Source organism: Chanodichthys erythropterus, chromosome 17 (genome assembly GCF_024489055.1).
Source record: "Chanodichthys erythropterus isolate Z2021 chromosome 17, ASM2448905v1, whole genome shotgun sequence".
Taxonomy (NCBI): domain Eukaryota; kingdom Metazoa; phylum Chordata; class Actinopteri; order Cypriniformes; family Xenocyprididae; genus Chanodichthys; species Chanodichthys erythropterus.
This window is the reverse complement of record NC_090237.1, coordinates 31,107,534-31,124,309: the sequence shown is the minus strand read 5'-3', so window position 1 is coordinate 31,124,309 and position 16,776 is coordinate 31,107,534. Positions and strand designations below refer to the sequence as shown.

At 35.8% G+C, this 16,776-nt stretch overlaps 1 protein-coding gene across 1 annotated transcript; it reads right to left on the bottom strand.

Annotated features, from left to right (window-relative positions):
* Nucleotides 1-4,871: 4,871 nt before the first annotated feature.
* Nucleotides 4,872-16,382, bottom strand: gal3st2 (galactose-3-O-sulfotransferase 2). Its single transcript, XM_067366073.1, has 4 exons — nt 16,266-16,382; nt 12,134-12,244; nt 7,312-7,969; nt 4,872-6,577 (listed from the first exon to the last, which is right to left on the bottom strand). Exons 1-4 carry the CDS (start codon nt 16,337-16,339, stop codon nt 5,456-5,458), a joined length of 1,965 nt encoding a protein of 654 aa, XP_067222174.1. The 5' UTR covers nt 16,340-16,382; the 3' UTR covers nt 4,872-5,455.
* Nucleotides 16,383-16,776: the final 394 nt, after the last annotated feature.

The window sequence follows — 16,776 nt, the reverse complement described above, 5'->3', positions numbered from 1 at the left end:
TCATTTCTTTCTCCAGGCACACCAGATTACATCACGACAAATATCCAGTGCAAATAAAGTCAAAAATTGCATCACATCTAAAAGATACAAACCTCAAAGGATCAAATTTTTTTCAACACCTGTCAGTCAAGCACATTCCAAAACATCCACAATCCTGTTCTCAACATCCTGCAGCATTATGATCATTACAACATCAGCTTCACCTTTTTTTTTTTCTCTTTTTTTTTTTTGAAAGATGCATAATCAGTTCTCTCCTTCTCTAGCAATTGTGGTATGATCAAAAGCAGAAACATGAAAGAATTTCATATTTAATGAAAGTGACTCAAAGTTTAAACAGGAGGCATGTGAAAAATGCTGTCTGAAAAAGACATGTTACATAATAAATATAACAAACAAAAAAATGTTACCACAGTTTCAAACGCCTTTGCTACCATCATTAACAGTACAATAAAACTGTGGTAATTTGATGTTGCCCATCACTCAGTCATCATAAAAAGTGAATAAACAAAATGACAGCATTTCTGAAAGCTCACATTTTTTGGAAGATTTGCAATTGCCTCGTTCATTTTCAATGATTTGGCAGAAACCGTCGTTTCTCTGGAGAAAAAAACTTTTTTTTTTAAATGGGTTCTATTTGCACATGAACCCTATTTTCCTCACCAAACATAAATATTAAGAAAAAAATCAATAAAACATTCATAAAAGCAGGTAAAAAACAACAGTAAATTCTCTTTAGACCTCTAACTGGCCTGAATGTCTGGTTTTAATCATATTAATGTTTGAGGTAACTATAGGCCTAGCCTACTTTTTGCACAGCTAATTTCACTTTTTGCTGAGCAGCCATGTAACATCTGGTACTTACCAACACTAGTCCGACTGAATAATCTCCAATGGATCTGCAGATGCAAACCTGAAATGACAACCTCAGCTGTTGTTTTGTTTGGAGAGAGAAGCCATGTGAAGTTCATCGCGGAAAAGTAGCCTACCTTCAAATGTCTCCACAAGATGGCGACAATCATCGCCACGAAAACTCTCAAACACAAAATAAAAGCTATTTCACCTTTCATTTTTATTAATGCGTAGTTATTGAACGGATTAATGAGTATTTATTATGTACAGTATACAGTAAAATAATAATAATGACTTAGCGTAGGCCTTTATAATTTATTATATATAGTTAATAATAATATTATAAAATTATATTATATAATATTTAAAATTAATATTTGTATTATTATTATTATTTTACTGTATATTATTTGTTGCTCTTGTACATTTTTATTTGTTTTTTTTATCATTATAAAAAGAGATTTGCAAGTTGTGTCTAAAGTGCATGGACTACACAACCACATGGACTCATTGATGATTAGTATTAAAATATGTCATTGCCAGTGACAGATAGGATCCATTTTTTATTATTGTATATAATAAGAATAATTTTGTGTATATAATTTATTATAGATAGCTTATTATACTTTATTGTTATTATTATTATTTGCAAATTGTTATTTGTTTTTCATTTAAAGACATTAGCAAGCTGTGTGGACAGTCTAAAGTGCATGGACTCCACAATCACATGGACTAATTAATGATTAATATTAAAATATTTCATAGTATCTACACATGCATGCACATTATAATACAGATGAGACACTCATAAGCAATATATGTGGAGCATGTAAGGTTTGAAAACTTGCGTACAAGTGGTTAAGTGAATGTAATTTGCCCACTTGCATTTGTTGTAAAGTCATTCAAATTGTTTATTTGTGCAAATTTGGTGATTTTGTTACTCACTTCTGAAAACGGCTGCCTGCATGATCACTGGTTTTAATGTAGCAGATAGCTTTAGGTTGTTTTTACTTGTTTAATGTTCTGAGACATGCGGCCACAGGCTTGCATCTGTTTGATTTGAGATGACCTAAACACAGATCTCTACTATAATTTAAGCTCATGATTAAAAAGTCTTTTTTTCTCTATCCAAATACATCCTTTGGACAATGCTAATGAAAAACATCTTAGTTTGCCTTCAAACACTTTTTTGCTTGAAGTGACTTATCTACTGTTACACAAGGCTGTGGGTTGGATTCTTTACTGCCACAAAACCTATTCCACTAGAAAATATGTGACCTCAGGGCCAAAACTAGAGTTTATACTTGTTTTGTATTTAATGAAAACATAGATAAGACAACCATCATCAGAGAATCATCTTTTATTAATAAATAAGAAACAGTTGCAAAAATAGCTTTCAGAGATTTGAAATAAGTTGCTGCACATGTAAAGTATATTACTCCCAAACATTAAAGCAGGCTTTGAGATTAAAGCTCTGAGACTTTGGTTCAAATGATCTTTCATGAAGGCTGGTAAGTCATTCTTGTTTAATGATCCAGGTCCAGGTCCTTCAGGGTCTCAGTCTGGTAGGCTGGTAAAACTTGGGAATCAGCATTAGCCCTTAGTATTGGTTTGCTTTCTTCATTCAATTTGGCCTCAATGATGTATTAGGTTTCCAGGCTGGTCTTGTAGATGGCCATTCTATTAAATCGTAATAGAGAACATTTACATTAATCAGGGTTCCACTTGTGAGAAACAGATGCTCCGTTAAATACAGTATTTGGACACTTACATCACACTTAGTATCACTGTGTTACATAATAAAATGCCAAACCAAGCAGTCTATTTTAAAAGAAAAACATTTGTTAAAGGGTTAGTTCACCCAAAAATGAAAATTCTGTCATCATTTTCGTTCCAAACCTGTAAGACCTTCGCTCATCTTCGGAGCACAAATTAAGATATTTTAATAAAATCTATTTCCATTGACAGCCACGTAAATAGCACTTTAAAGCTTCAAAAAGTTCATAAAAAGATCATAAAACTAATCCATATTAATTCTTGTGTGTTACGCAGCACGTTTGAGCTTCTGCAAGAGGTTTGTTCTCACGCATCAAGCAGGTTCAGTCGAGCTTCTGTTTATGTTCACTGATCAATGTTTATATGTGAATAAATGCCTAAATTCTAAAAGTGATCGAGTCTCTTCAGAAAATCTGGACTAAACTGCTCAATTCATATGGATTCGTTTTTTTAACTTTTATGAACATTTTGAAGCGTCAAAGCAGTAGACAGTCAATGGAGGGACAGAAATCACTCAGATTTTATTAAAAAATATCTACATTTGTGTTTCAGAGAAGAACGACTTTGGAACAACATGGGTGAGTAAATGATGACAGAATTTTAATTTTTGGGTGAATTATACCTTCAAGGCACGTTCACAAGAATGATAACTATAAAGATAACTATATTAGCCTCCACACCAGACACAATATCGTTGTTTATTCTAAGCATGCACTGCAGTTTTGTTGTCTGCCACTTTAAATGCTCAAGCTTTTAAAAGCAGGATGGATTTTGATTGGCTGTTCATGTTCTGAGAAAAAAAACATTTATTCTGAAAGTGATTCCAACGACATTTCTCTGTGCCGTTATTGTTATAGGTTCACCGTGAATTTGTCAAGACATGTTCCTGTATCAACATCTTTGTTGATCCTGGAACAACATTCCAATCAACCAGATCTGAGGAACAAGTTTATCGTTTATGTCAAGTTTAGGCTTCCAACCAGGGTTAAGTGCTTCTACATCAATGTTATTCACCTATCTTTCCCCTCTGATTTTAGGGATAAGTTATGGGTAGGATTAGGTTTAAGGGTAGGAATAGGGTTAAGACTAAATTTTCAGACTGTATATCTTTGTTGTTATCGTTCTTGTTGTGAACAAACAAGTATTTGGACGACATGTAGCCACATAATACATTCTTGAAAATAAAGGTTCTTTATTGGCATTGATGGTTTCCTGAAGAACCTTTTACATCCATGGAACCTTTCCATTACCCAAAAGGATGTTTATAGTTGAAAAATGTTCTCCAGATTATTAAGATTATTAAAAAAAGTTCTTCACACTAACAAAAACATGGTTCTTTAAAGAACTGTTCACTCCCCTTTTGTAACCTTTATTTAAGAGTATATGTAAACTGAACTTCATAAAAATCACATCAACACCAATTAATTCTGAGAAGTTTTGTTTGCAGATTTGATATTTTTATCTAATACAATAAAGTTCATAAATTCTGCTCCTTTTTGGGCCTTTTTGGTCTCTTAATTTATAGGACAGCAAAATGTAGGTGAGAGAAAGAGAAAATGGGATCAAGACATGACCCAGATCAGACTCAAACCTGAGCCGAGAGCTATTTGTCCTGAGCATGTGCACAATATGCCACAGCACTGACAAACTCATGCATTTTTAAGTTTGTGTCCTTAGTGTCATAATACTTTTAGACGCCGCTGTATTTCTGAGACAGTGGAATGTCGCAAATAGCACAAAAAAAAAAAAAGACCCATTCAATGTATTTTGCATTAGGCTCTGATTCATTCATGAGTCTGAAATTGTCAGTGACATATTTTCCACTTTCTACAGTGTCATATTTAACAACAAATCTATTTGAAAAGCCACATGGTACAAAATAAATAGCTGGATTTAGAAAGATTATGTATATATTCCAAGTTATTTACAACACTGCTGTCACAGTTCAATTTCCAATTAGCGCTACAACAAAAACCTTGTTCAGCTGGATTTATACTTTTGCAAAGGTCAAACACATACTTTATCCTTGTTATATAAACTTCTGACTCATAATGGAAACCTGAACCATTGGTTTTAGAGTCATATTTAGCCAGTGTGGTACAGAAAGGTTTGCATTTTCCAAAACACATAAAACAGCTGAACAGGCTCTATAACCCGGTCTAAAATGGAAAGTCATTTTCAAAAAAAAAAAAAAAGAAAAAAAAAAAAAAAAGTTGATTCTTATCAGAATAGAAAGTGCAGTCAAGGGAAACATGACATGTTATTGTGTCACACCATATAATAATATCCTGTGATATTTTAAGAACTGAAATGATCAAGTATCAGATATGGTTTTGCAGATGGATGTCATTCATATGCAGAAACAATATTTTAAATATTTTAAGGAAAACAATAAGGCCTTCGCCTTGGGCCATAATGAATACTTAGATATTTAAAAAAAAATGTTTAGTTTGTCGCCGTTCCTGCCCGTGGGGAATGCTAACTGACCTTCCTCTAACTCACACTTGGCCTCGCTCCATGCTTGTGACGGCATTGACTGTTACTCTGAGAAATTTCGCAATCATTTAAATCCAGTTATTTCAATTGGAATCTATGTGTTCAGGATTCGAGCGTGAGGGCGAAAAAGTTTACGCAGATTTCTCCCGTTTTGACAGACAGAAAGCTGCTTGGTTTGAAAGTGATTTCTGTGTGAGCTATGCTTCATACATCACTACAATAATTACGATACAACATTGACCTTTTTTGCAACGTGAAATCTCCTTAATATATTAATTTCTGACTGCACCTTTGAGTTAACTAAATCTGCTCTAAGTTTTTATCAATTGATTTATCACAACAAAGCAGATTCTTGTGGTACCTTTGAGTTTATAAAGTGTTTTTGTGTGGTATGTTTATCTGAGTTTCCTTTTATTTCTTTATTCTTATACTGTTTTGTTACACTGTGTACATCAAAATTGTCTTGTCTCTCACTATGAACAACAGAATTAGCTAAAATGTTTAAGTTATGTTTATCCGCAATGGCTATATTTGTATTGTTGTGTGAGGTATTGTTTGTCACTGCCATGTGCGCATTTGTTTCAATGTTGCGCTTAACAGCTCTGTGCGTTGCAATGTTTCTGGAGGCTGCAATCTTTTTTGCAGCAGCGGCACGTGCGGCCGCCAGCTGAGGGAACTGTTTGGTGTACAAGGCTGATGTGTACTGGAGTTCAGGTGTAATCAACTTCTGACAAAGCCGACGAGTGTCATTATTTAACCCCAGACGGAGGTTATATCCTTGAATAACTGCTGCACCATACTGAAATGGCTTTAATGATGAATCCTGAACCTTCGCAGGATCAACTGCCCCTCCTTCCTGTAAACACATTTGCTCAAGCTTCATCCTCTTTGCCCTCAGAAGCTCTACTTCCTCTTGGAGCTTCATCTGTCCGAGTGTAGAGTCTATGCGTTTCCAGAAAGTGGCATTAAAGTGTTGGTACAATCGCCAGTCTAGTGAATTCCACAGTTTTACCCGCTCTGTGGTCTCTGCATTTAAGGGTCGGCGAGAGCGTTCACTGCGACTGTTGAGGCGGAAAGATGAAACATCATCCAGTGACCAGCAGAGGACGTGTTTTAGAAGCACCAGTGATTCATCGAAATACTCCGAGATGAGGATCAGCGGAAAGTCGCGTTCCACGGCAGCAATGACCTCGGCGCTACGTCTGTCCAGCTCTGTGTCGTTCTCAGGTGCTGTATTATCCAGACCAAAGTCAAAGGTCAAAATGTTACGTGCATAGTGGTTATTAGGCACAGAAGCGTTGTAGCTCCGGCCACCCTGGATCAGGAATTCCTCAAGGCTTTTGACAACACGGAATGCTGGGATCGCTTTGTAGTAAACAAACAGGGATTCCATCATCGCCACCGGATTCCGAAGAATGGAGAAGTAGAATGTGTCCTTAGGCATCACCTTCCTCACCTGAATGTCAAAAAGATATACGGTATGAACTTATGAATACATTGTTTGTGACTAACTTACAAATAAAAATATGCAATTTGATGAAATTTTGATCTTTGTGTCAGACTCATAAACATATCCCGCTTAACTGAAGTCTCATCACAGAACGCAATCTCCATGCAATCAGTGCAAATGTCTTCTAAATCATTCGAATCTGCACCTGCCTACTTCCATCTAGCACTGGGTGCTTCGTCTTCTTCTTGAAAATTAAAATAGTCAGGTGTTTCAAATGATTTATGTGCTTGCTAAGTGGTCTGCGCACATTCAGGATTGCATTCAGACCAAAGCGAGTCTTGACAAAATTGCAAACTTCTTCACCTCAAAGTTGCTTAATCTAAGGCCAAATAAATATGACATTATAAATAAAGAATAGTAAAAAAAGTGAGATAAAAAAGGCATTACTTTTTATTTGGAGTCTATCTGTTCTCAAAAACAGCGACCAAATACACTGCACATTTTTAATCTTGTGCTGCAGAAAACCAGACAAACACCAGATAAAAAGTGATTACATTCTCTTTATTTACTATTCCACTATTTTTATTTTATATTATGAAGTATTTATTTTATCTTCCCTATCCACAGCATTTTAGGGCTTCTGTTCAAACCCTTCTTTTATTCATCTAATCCTGCAACAACTTTAGGGTGCATGCTTTGTTACATCTCTAAATTGGAAGTAAAGTGCCCTTTGGACTGACCTCTTGTGAACTGAATCTCATGTGATTGCACAGGATGTGGAACTCTTTCACGCTTCGAGTCCTGACACCCTCCACAAAGTGTGCTGCAAAGAATGCTGGGTAAAATAGCTGGCTGTGCATGTTCAGCGGCAAGGCAAAAGTCAAGTTATGGCTGTCTCCATAACGATAGAGAATGTTCAATATGGTGCTGCTGGCAGTCTTGTGAGTCTTGAGGAAGACAATGTGGTTTTTGGGTTGACACGTGACAGCTTGTGATTTTACTGTATATTTATCAGTATTGTCATCAGACTGTGGTGGTTTTTGAATTTCATGGTTATTTTTGGTGATAACTGGCCTCTGCGGCTGGTGTGGAAATAGTTTAGCCACTTGGTCAATCAAGAGTTTGCTCGCCTCCATTGGTGGAACTGCTTTGGTAGTGCTAGTAAACTTTTTTCTTGCAACCTCCAAGACTTGCTCCCGTTCCTCTTCTGAATGAGGGTTTTCGCTTTCGTCTCTTCTCTGTATGAAAGAGTGCTGGTCGACTGGTTCTTCAATGATGGCTGTTGAGACAGCCCAAAGGCTTTCTAGGTTTTCCCAGTCTTTGCGTTTCATGGGTCTATGGATCTCTGCAGGCATTCTGACCAGCTGTTCACTCACAAGTTTCAAAACCTTGGAGCTCCTTAAAGAGAAAGAGACAGTACATTTTAGATGTTGATCCTTATGGAACCTACACAAATCAGTAATATTTCATGGTATATTGCCTTTAACAGAAATATTATCCAATGCAAGCTGTTGAAAAGATGTGGTTATAATTTTGTATAAGGCTATGTATACATCAATCCAGATACATTTGAAAATTCATCTTTTTCTCTACGTTTTAGCCTTCCGTTTACATTGAGATGCCATTTTTTCCTGTGAAAACTGAGCTTTTTATAGTTGCTTTTCTAAGTTGATATGAAAATTCTGTATTCGCATTGTAGTGTGGACTGTGAAACTGGAGGTATTCAAAAACACTGAACCATGTTTAGTCATGTGACGCATATTGTAGCCATAGATATCTAAAATTATACTAGAATTGTTGTGCCTGCTATACATTTTGATAGTGTTGTTTAAAATAAATGTTACTTATTAATCTTCATATTACTTTCCTGCAAAAATGACAGAAAACTGCTGTCCTACAGTAGAACATGAGGGAAATTGTGTATTACGATTATTACAAAATAATTGCAATTATGTTGGTGTCTCACGATAGCAGAGATTTTGAGAGATCGATGCTTAATAAAGAGCTCATGGTGAATGCAGATTGTATGGGAGTTGTTGAGTCAGAATATAATGACATTAAGGTTGAGTTGAAGCAACTAGAGAATCAAATTCACGAGTTCTTGAAGAGGCAGCCCAATTTGCTAGACAGAAAGAAACTGAGGCTGGTTGGAATAATGCTGGTGGGTTCAGCACATCATTCTAAAGTCAACGGATACATTTGAATATCTTTTACACCTCGGTTGAGGGTTCTTGGATGTTTCAGCACCACTGGAAATGCCGCCATGACCGTTTTTGTTGTTGTTGTGTTTTTTTTCACCTGTAATCGTACTGGAGCAGTAGATATTTGAGTCTCTTTAAATAATGACTCTACTAGGCCCAGAGACACTCTGATTATTGGAGACTCAATAGTGAGACAGCTTTTATGGTTTTCCCGGAGCTCGTGTTACTGTCATTCTTCATGTCGGAGATCATTGTCTAATAAAATGTTCATTTTGAATAATTTTATTTTATCCCTGGAACTAGATTTTTTTTTTCACCGGAAATGTGTTTAAAGGATAAAGAGCAGAGCCAAAATTGGGAAATGTGCCCTCCTCATTATAATAATTTTAGTAAGCCAAACCTAAGTGGTCGTGGTGAAGGCACTGCTGTGGTTTTTAAAGATAGTTTTATATGTTCTGAGCAAAGTGTCGCTATTTTTTTATTATTTATTTGAAGTACTTTATTTTAAGGTATTAGATAAAGAGCACTTTGTTGTGTGATATATCGTCCCCCTAATTTTCAGGAATTCATTTTCTGAAATGCTCTCAGATTTAGACCTCAACTAACATGATTATTGGAGATTTTAATTATGTAGACAGAGCTGATGATCATGAATTTTTAAATACTACCCAGTTGTTTAATTTATGATGTTTTAATATTTACACATAGTCATGGTCATATGCTGGATTTGTTTTTTACTCTTGGATTAATGCAGAGTAATTTGAGAATAAAATATATTTTTGTGTCAGGTCATAAAAGTATTGTTTTTGATATTCCATTAATTGCAGAGAAACATAAGAAAATGTTCTGATAACTGAGCTTATGATGCTTCTACAGCTGATCAGTTAAAATATTTTAATTATTTATGTTCTTCAACATTAGACTCAATGCTCCAGTCAAAAAAAGGACAAGGTCAGTAGGAAATCAAGCACCTTAGATGAATGAAAATATTCATAATTTAGGAGAGTGCAGGAAGTCAGAACGTGCATGGAAATCAACAAAACCTCTTGCTCATTTTGAGCATTTGAAGGGTCTTTAGTGCATTTTAATAGGACGGTTAAGGCTGCAAGATCTGACTGTTTCTCTAAATTAATAACTACTAACTGACATAATGCAGATTTTTTTATTCATAATGTCCAATTATATATATATATATATATATATATATATATATATATATATATATATATATATATATATATATAAGTATATGTATTAGGGGTTGCACGACTACTGATTTCTGCTAGTCGATTTCTTATCAAAATAATACTCGAGTTACTCGACTACTCGTGGTTCATGCTACTGTAAATGTAAAGACATGAAATAGTTCTTATGTTTATTAATTCATAGCCTAATGCAGCAATTATAAGTAAACTCTCAAAACATTATAATTACGACATTACATATTTTAATTTTCATGTAACAGAGTGAAGCCAAATAAACCCGCGATAACCCAGGTTGTGTCAACAGACGATGATCATGTATAGACGATAGCCAGAGATATTGTCAAAAGCATCAAATATTGACATTATTAAGAGGATTTAGCATTTCCAATTAATGTAGGCCTGTTACATTCTTCTAGTCTATTATTATTACTATTAGATTAGCCTACAATTTTCATTATTAAATTAATATTAATATTAATAAATTTGCCCCAAAATAATTTCATAGCACATCACCACATAACTGACGTGCTGTGAGGATAATAAAAAATAGCTCCTCTTTGAAAATGTTTTAAAACATTTTTTTGGTCTATTATACAATGAATTATAGGCCTATAATTAAAATTACTAACACTTACTGCAGTCATCAATGAAAATGAATAGCTACTTCAAGCACTGACTTAAAAAATACAACCTAACACGAAATACTATTATTCTCATTTGTTTCACTATATACGGGCCACAAGAAAAATAATGGAATAAATTAAGACAGTTATATACCGGTATCAGCAGATTATGTTGAAATTCATCTCTGAGAGAATATGCAGCGTCAGACAGCTCTGTCACTTTTTACTGTCACTTTGAATAGCCTACTGACCGAGGTTAAGCTTTTACCGGCATAACTCTTGCGTAAAGTTTGCACATTGCTTCTTGTGTGATATCCATTAGTTACCTTCTTGGTTTAAAACAGAAAGATTTACAATATTGTGACATATCTCTTTTTTGATTCATTAATGGTTAATGCACGCTCAAGTAGTCGATTGTTTCCATATATATATATATGGATAAGGTCACTAACATAAGGGTGTCAATTACTTCTTCAGTTCATTGTGTTGAACAATCAGGTTGTAGGGAGGTGTTGTTGGATTCTTTTTCACCTATATCAGAACAGGATCTTTATGAATTTGTTCAGCAGCTGAAGCCTTCCAGTTGTCATACAGATGTGGTTCCTATAAGACTGTTTAAGAAAGGTATTGAGACTTTAGTTCCAGTTCTGTTGTGTATAGTGAATAGCTCTTTTGTGCCTGGATGTGTCCCAGAAGACCTTAAGATTGTGACAGTTCAACCACTTCTGAAGAAGCCCTCATTAGATCCTGCAGTTGGTAATATCTAGACCCATCTCTAAAATACCCTTTATTTCAAAAGTAATAGAAAATGCAGTAGCTAAACAACTCATGGAGGTTGAGAATGAAAACAATATATATATATATAAAAAAAAAATCACTTAGGATTTAGAGAAAACCATAGAACAGAAACCTATTAAACCTTACTGCAGAAATATTTTCAGTTTTAAAGACACAGAGAAGCTTATTCATGCTTTTATTTAATCTCGTCAGGATTTTTGAAATGCTGTTTTCTACTTTAAATCAACACACTTTATCACAGCTTCAGTTAGTACAAAATGTCACTGCTAGATTACTGACACAAGCGTGGTCTTTTATTCATATTACTCCAGTTTTAGCTTCATTACATTGGTTACCAGTTCACTTCCTAATTGATTTTAAGATATTATTATTGACATAAAGCACTACGTGGTTTGGCGCCTAAGTATTTAGTGGAACTTTTAAGACCTTCATAAATAGTTGAATTTCTTAGACCTTCTAGTTGTGGTTTGTTTGCTGTTCCAATATCCAGATATAGAACAAAAGTTGACAGAGCTTTTGCAGTGAAGGCTCCAATGTTATGGAGCAGGCTGCCAGTGGATATAAGATCCACAGAATGTGTGACTATTTTTAAGTAGCATTTAGAAATGTATTCATATAGACTTACTTATATTACTTTGTGAAGTCTTTTTGTGGTTTTTTGGATCACAGTTTTCAAATGTATCTGGATTCATATAGCCAAAGTTACTGCAAAGTTTTTCATAAAACATGCATAACCTGGCTTGTCGGACCACTCCCAGCATCTGCAGTGCTACGCAGAGGACAGTCAGGACCATCAGAGCGAACCACATAAACCGCAGTCGACTGCAACACGTGACTCTCAAACACCTGTAAACACACACACAGTTCAAAAAGAATCACAGGTTAATAAACAACAACAAAAAATACAACAAAAAGAGACAAAGTGAATGTATACGTGCACATACAGCTTAGCTGAACACTCTTTTAATAAACGATAAGGTCAAGTTTAAATGTGAGAATTTAAGCAGTGTGGGAGATCATTTGAAAATAGAGTGGAGTTGGGTAGTAGTAGACTAACCCAAAGTAGACCAACCTGGGTAGTAGACTAACCCAAATATTTATATATAATAAATATATATATTTTACCTTGTAAAGCATACTTGAGTCTGGGAAAGGTGCTATATAAATTAAACATATCATTAACCATTGTGGTCAGTGACGCAAACATTGTAAAGGCATCACAGTAATATAACAATTGCACCATTGAATATGCCATTTATCTCAGGATCTAGAGACAAAGGAGTGTCTCAGGGTTTAGTGTACCATAACATTCTGGGTAAAGAGCATCTAAATGGTAAGTAATAAGAGTCACCGTTGGTTGCAGCACACTATATTTGTCAGGTTTAGAATTCTGTTTATGGACTTCTAGTTTGCATTAACCTGTTTTCCTGGGTTTCTGTCCCTGTTTCTGTCCATGTTCTTGTTCATCATTGGTTGCCAGTTACACAACTGTTTTCTTTTAGTTTATTAGCTGCTATATCCATTTTGCCCTGAGTGTCCATTGTCTTTTGTCTGGTATTGTCTTTGTTTAAAAACAAAGCTTTTTTGTTTTTTTGGGGGGGTTTTTTACAAGTTCGCCTGCCCATTCGGTCTAAATGGTTAATGGTAAAACAAACTTGGCTTGCTGTCCTCGAAAGAGGCTCGAACCCAAGGCTCAGCTTGAGCTTAGAGTTAAACCCCCCATAACAGTACTGCATAGAGGGAGAATAACAGAAATAGAGGAGAAGATGGGGATGAGGAGTGATGCTGGAAGAATTGTCGCTGGGGTGACATAGTGACTGCTGCTTATATATGCTCGTAATGATGATTGACAGGACTGAATGTTTAGGCTCCTCCCGAAACTACGTTTGGAACTACATATAAAGTATAGCTGCATCCACCTCTTTTTATCCTCTGCTGCACTGACAGAATACCAGACCCAAAAAACATGGATTATACAGCAGACACCATTCACCCCGAGAACCAGTGAGGATTTAAACCACTGGAGGATTTAAAGGATTAATTCAAAATGAAAATGAAAAATTACCCCATGATTTGCTCACCCTCAAGCCATCTTAGGTGTATATGACTTTCTTCTTTCAGACAAATACAATCGGAGTTATATTAATTAACACCCTGATGCTTTCAAGCTTTATAAGCAGTTACCACCAGTTTGAAGCTCAAGAAAGTGCATCCATCCCTCATAAACATACTCCACACTGGGGGTTAATAAAGGCCTTCTGAAGTGAAGCAATGCATTTGTGTAAAAATATATCCATATTTAACACTTTAATAATAACTAGCTTCTGGCAAAACGACTATACGGATTCGACTTACGTATAAAATGTAGCTTACATGACATATAGCGTAGTACTTCATGGCGTGGCATAATACCAGTAGTACGATGCATAAGTTACACTTTAGATGTAAGTTGAATCGTATGGCCGTTTTACCGGAAGATATTTTATTTTAGCAGACCAAAGCATTGTTAGGGGTTGGATTAAGATTCAGCTCACACTCTTTCTCAAATTTCAAGATGTTTATTGGCATGATATCTTTACAATAGCAAAAAATTATAACATTATTTATATACACCATAAAATGTTTATGTCATGCTACATACATTTCAAAAGTGAGCTGTTTTCAGCTTGATGTTTGTGTCCCACTGGTTGCCCCTTTTCTTAAAGTTCTGCATTTGTCATGGTTTCACCTTTGTGAGTGTTTGTTTTCCATTGCAGTTCAATTGGCAGGTTGCAAAATGGGAAAAGAATGTGTTCCTTAGAGGGCATAAATTTAAGCAATGTAGTCTCCTCCTTCTATTTTTCTCTGCCTTCTTGACTCCTTCTGTGTTTTTATTTGACCACAGCATAATTTGTTTGGTTTGAGTCATGTTACAGATCAGCATAAATGAATTACAGACAGTCATTTTCCAGGTTAGAATTAGACTGCTGCTGTCATTGACTGCACTTTCATCAAGCCTACACATACACACAAAAAGAATGACAGAGAGAGATAATGAGATTGAGAATGTTTTGCCTATAACCAAGGAAACCACACTATGCTGAAACAGCAGTCCTGAAGTTCTAAACTCCAGCAAAACTCTTCAAGAACCAATTTAATTCACAAAAGGCAGTACAGTACAAGAGTGCTTTTCCACGTTAACATGAAAAATTTTGACAGCTTCGTTTATACATCCTAAAATATGATTAGCTGACTTCACAGCTTATGGCAAACGACTAGGGCTTTTTGCCTATAATTGAATTTTTTGTGTCTTCAACACAAAGCACAAGAGATCCAGTTTAAGGTTCATGCATTAGCTTACAGTAAATACAATTTTGTTGCCCAAATTTGGATGCTTTTTGAAAATAGCAAAGTTAAACATATTTTCAAAAATATGTTAAATAAAGCTTTATAAGAACCTTACATAAACAGTGTTTGCAATTAAATCTGCAAGGAACATGCCATTAATCAAAAGATGAATAAAGAAGTCTTCAACATCTTTAAACAATTCTTATGGCATGCTCGAACTCCTATAATGAGAACAGCCTGTATTTTTCTGTCTAAAAGATTAAATGAACTCTTGAACAAGTGCATGTAAACATAAGCAATGATATTAAGACTTATATTAAATTTTAAACAATATAAGCATGCTTAGTACTTAATAGAATCAACATGTTTTGACCTATAAGCAACGCAATAGCCTACAGACATTATGTTGTTGTTGTTGTTGTTGTTTTCTCTCTCTCATAACAATGATTTGGTGACGGCTGTGGTCACACAGACAGAGACAAAAACACATGCAAACATGAGGAAAAAATTAAAACTCTTTAACAAAACCTCTCACATTCCCTGTGGCCACAGAAACATCTGGAATGGAGAGTTCAACTTCTTCTCTTGTCACGTTTATACCACATATGCACACAAAACACACATGCACACCCGTAAATAAACGGGTATCACTTTAGATCAAAGTTTCCATCTTACTTCAAGTAAGTTGTCAATTCACTTAAGTAACATGAGATTTCTGGTGCCTCTGCTTTTTTTTCAAGTGCCTCAAAATGTTCCTTTTGATGAACATAATGGATTTTACTTAAAACTTATGGGTTTTATTTAGTAGGTTTCTCAGGGAACCAGGCTTACACTTTGAATGGTTTCATAGAGGTTCTACAGAGGGGATCTTAGAAACTCCAAATGTGTCTCAAGAATCTTTTTTAATTTTGAAGTGTATAATGCACTTGCTAAACCTAACCAACAGCCACATGATCCTTTAACGTAAAGTCGAGCCCAATTAACTGTTTTCTCAAGCAGACTATAGGCTAAATTACTTGGCTAACAGAACTGAAGTCTGGTTTTGATATGAAGGAATAGGCAATACATGCCCACACTTTTTTGTAGAAACTGTATACACACACATACAGTTTTAGGTGATTAAATAGGGTAGTATATCAACTTGAAAACGTAGAATATATTTCATATGTTTTAACATGTTTTTAATATCCATTATGACATGAAATAACTCTGACATTCCTATTTAAATGAGACAGAATGAAACTCGACTCGCTTCGTTGAAACCCAGTAAACTGAGCGGTGAGGAATTTCAGGAGGAACGCATCATTCGCGCCGGAATAATTTATCAGGCTCGTGCATGAGAGATGGAGAGAGGCGAGCGCTATTAATCCAGCGCAGCTCGCGCATCCAGCGGGAAATTGTCGCGCTCTCACACGGCACGATCGTTTAAATGTCACTTAAACTCACAATTTCCCAAGAAGAAGACGGTAAGTAAGAGTCTTTCTGAGGAAAATCTTATAATCAAGCATCTATATTGTAAAATCCTAAAGAGTTCACTTACGTGGTCCATGGTGAGGCGGTCCGCCAGTGAAATGCTCTCCGCTCTCGGCACGAGATTCTCTGAGGAGGGAGCATGTCGCTTGCTTGTACCGCAGTCGACCTCCCCGATAAGCCCCCCCACCGGACCTCGGACTATTGGAGTCGTCTAACGCTCCGCTGAACTCGTGAAACACTGCTATCCGTCCCTCAGGTCCACTGGTGGGACTCCTCCCGCTAACGACGGATTGGTTCTGAGGGAAAGACAGAGGAAAAAGGGAGCGAGTGACAGATAAAGAGAGCTTCAAGTGGCGAAATGTACAGCTATGAGAGAAAAGGTAGATTTGAACATGTCCTTACAATGAATAGAGTAGAAACCACGTCCTGAAGTTTGAGGAACAGTCCCAAACGCTTTCACAGACTTGGTCTTTTATCTGAAACACAAGCAATGATGTTAATACTAATGAAAACAGACGTAATCCATGCCTGTCTTACTCTGATCCTATAATACTGAGTTCATTACAGACTGAGCACAC